This window comes from Colobus angolensis, unplaced genomic scaffold (assembly GCF_000951035.1).
Source record: "Colobus angolensis palliatus isolate OR3802 unplaced genomic scaffold, Cang.pa_1.0 Scaffold103, whole genome shotgun sequence".
NCBI lineage: Eukaryota > Metazoa > Chordata > Mammalia > Primates > Cercopithecidae > Colobus > Colobus angolensis.
In genome coordinates this window covers 5,946,432-5,948,465 of record NW_012111253.1, presented here as the reverse complement: position 1 = coordinate 5,948,465, position 2,034 = coordinate 5,946,432, and the positions used below count along the sequence as shown (strand labels likewise).

At 45.9% G+C, this 2,034-nt stretch overlaps 1 protein-coding gene across 1 annotated transcript in view; it reads right to left on the bottom strand.

Annotated features, from left to right (window-relative positions):
* The window catches only part of USP9X (ubiquitin specific peptidase 9, X-linked), a 154,875-nt gene that overhangs the window by 117,046 nt on the left and 35,795 nt on the right, over positions 1 to 2,034 (bottom strand). The window contains exon 2 of the mRNA XM_011942716.1: positions 524 to 777. Coding sequence (XP_011798106.1) covers positions 524 to 619 — 96 coding nt within the window. The 5' untranslated portion in view covers positions 620 to 777. The remainder of the gene's footprint in view (positions 1 to 523; positions 778 to 2,034) is intronic.

Below are 2,034 nucleotides of genomic sequence, written 5' to 3'. Positions count from 1 at the left end.
TGGTCTCGAACTCCTGACCTCGTGATCCACCTGCCTCGGCCTCCCAAAGTGCTGGGATTACAGGTGTGAGCCACCGCGCCCGACCTGTTCACTTTTGTTAATCAAAACTTAAAATAACAGTTGCTTCACTAAGTATTTAGAACATGTTCCATCATTTAGTACCTCAACAGTAGACCTACCAATGTAGGTTTTGGTTTTTCGGTTTTTTTTTTTTTGCGACAGAGACTAGCTCTGTCACCCAGGCTGGAGTACAGTGGCGCTATCTCAGCTCACTGTAACCTCAGCCTCCCAGGTTAAAGCAATTCTCTTGTCTCAGCCTCCCAAGTAGCTGGGATTACAGGCGCACGCTACCACGCCCGGCTAATTTTTGTAGGGTTTCACCCTGTTGGCCAGGCTGGTCTCAAACTCCTGACCTCAAGTGATCCGCCTGCCCTGACCTCCCAAAGTGCTGGGATTACAGGTGTGAACCACTGTGCCCAGCCCCACTCCACTGTAGCTTTAACTAGTATCTTCAACATCCTACCTGATTCTGTTGGAGGGGGGGCTGAGACTGTCCATCAGGAGCCTGGCCCTGGTTGTCATTCCCTCCGACCGGAGAGCCACGAGTCGTGGCTGTCATACTCGACACAGGGCAGATCTTTGCAATTTTGTCTGCTTATGTAGTTGTCTTGAGAAAAGAAATTATAGTCCACTTATAGAAGATGAAGTACCAGCATTTGTCAGTCTTAAAAAGGTCCAATTCAAGAATAAACCATCTTGCAGAGACCATTGCATAACCTACAAATAGAAAGGGGAAAAAGTCATTGGTTTTAGACATAAAAAACATGAATTATGGAACTGTTCAAATTTAGTATCACCAGTGAATCTAGTCAGGAAAAAGGGGCTATAGAAACAAGAAGAGAAAGTAAAAAGCTGAAGTTTCATTAATACTACATTTAACTTAAAACTGATAATGTTACACCGGCCATTATACCAAGAAAACAAATACAACCTCCTGGAAATGACGCCAAAGGCAATATATCAAACTACTTAACTGTCATTTTAATTAAATTAAGAAAGGGCAAAAACTATCTGTTTTCAATTTGCTGATGCATTCATTATACTGCAAGAATAATAAGGACAGGAGGTATGAGGGTGGGGTCCCTGGCGAGGGCTCAAGCCTGGACCTGTAGCCCTAAATGAGAACAGGCATTCCTGTTTTCACACCAAGTGTTCCCTTTTGGCCTGCCACGCACCCCTATCCTGTGCCCATATAAACCCCAAGCCCCAGGCTCCAAAAGCAGAAGAGTGGCAGAGCAGCGTAGCACAGCAGAGAAGAAGAGAAGTGAGGAAGTGTCTAAAGGTGGAGAGGAGGCTGAAGCTGGGGGCGGTTGGAGATTGGCTGAGAGATAGCCGAACTCCAGGAGAAGATCATCTTCCCACTCCATCCCCTCTCACCAGCTCCCCATCCCACTGAGAGCCACTTCCATCAATCACTCCATAAAATCTCCATATTCACCATCCTTCAAGTCCCTGTGACCTGATTCTTCCCAGACACAGGAAAAGAACTCGGGATACCCTGAATGCGGGAACCCAAAAAGGATGTCACACTGACTCTTTTCTGAGCTGTTTAACACTTATGCTGGGACAACAGGGCTAAAAGAGTATAGTAACACTCCTAGACACTGCTGTGGGGCCAGAGCCCAAAAGCGCTCGCCCTGGCTCCTATGCCTGCTCACCTGTGAGCTCCCCTTCCCATAAGAGGAATAAACAAGCTACATCCCTGTCACACGTCCCATCCTGTGAGGGGGTCAGGGAAGTCTCCTGTTTCAATAATGTGTACTAAGACAAAGTATAAAGTAATTTTTTAAAACATTTTAAGGAAGGCTGCACAACTAACATTTATCACTGATACTAGGGCATTATAAATGGTTTTTTTAAACAAGCTTCCAAGTGTTTTTTTTTTTTTTTTTTTTGAGATGGAGTCTCGCTCTGTTGCCCAGGCTGGAGTGCAGTGGCCAGATCTCAGCTCACTGCAAGCTCCGCCTCCCGGGT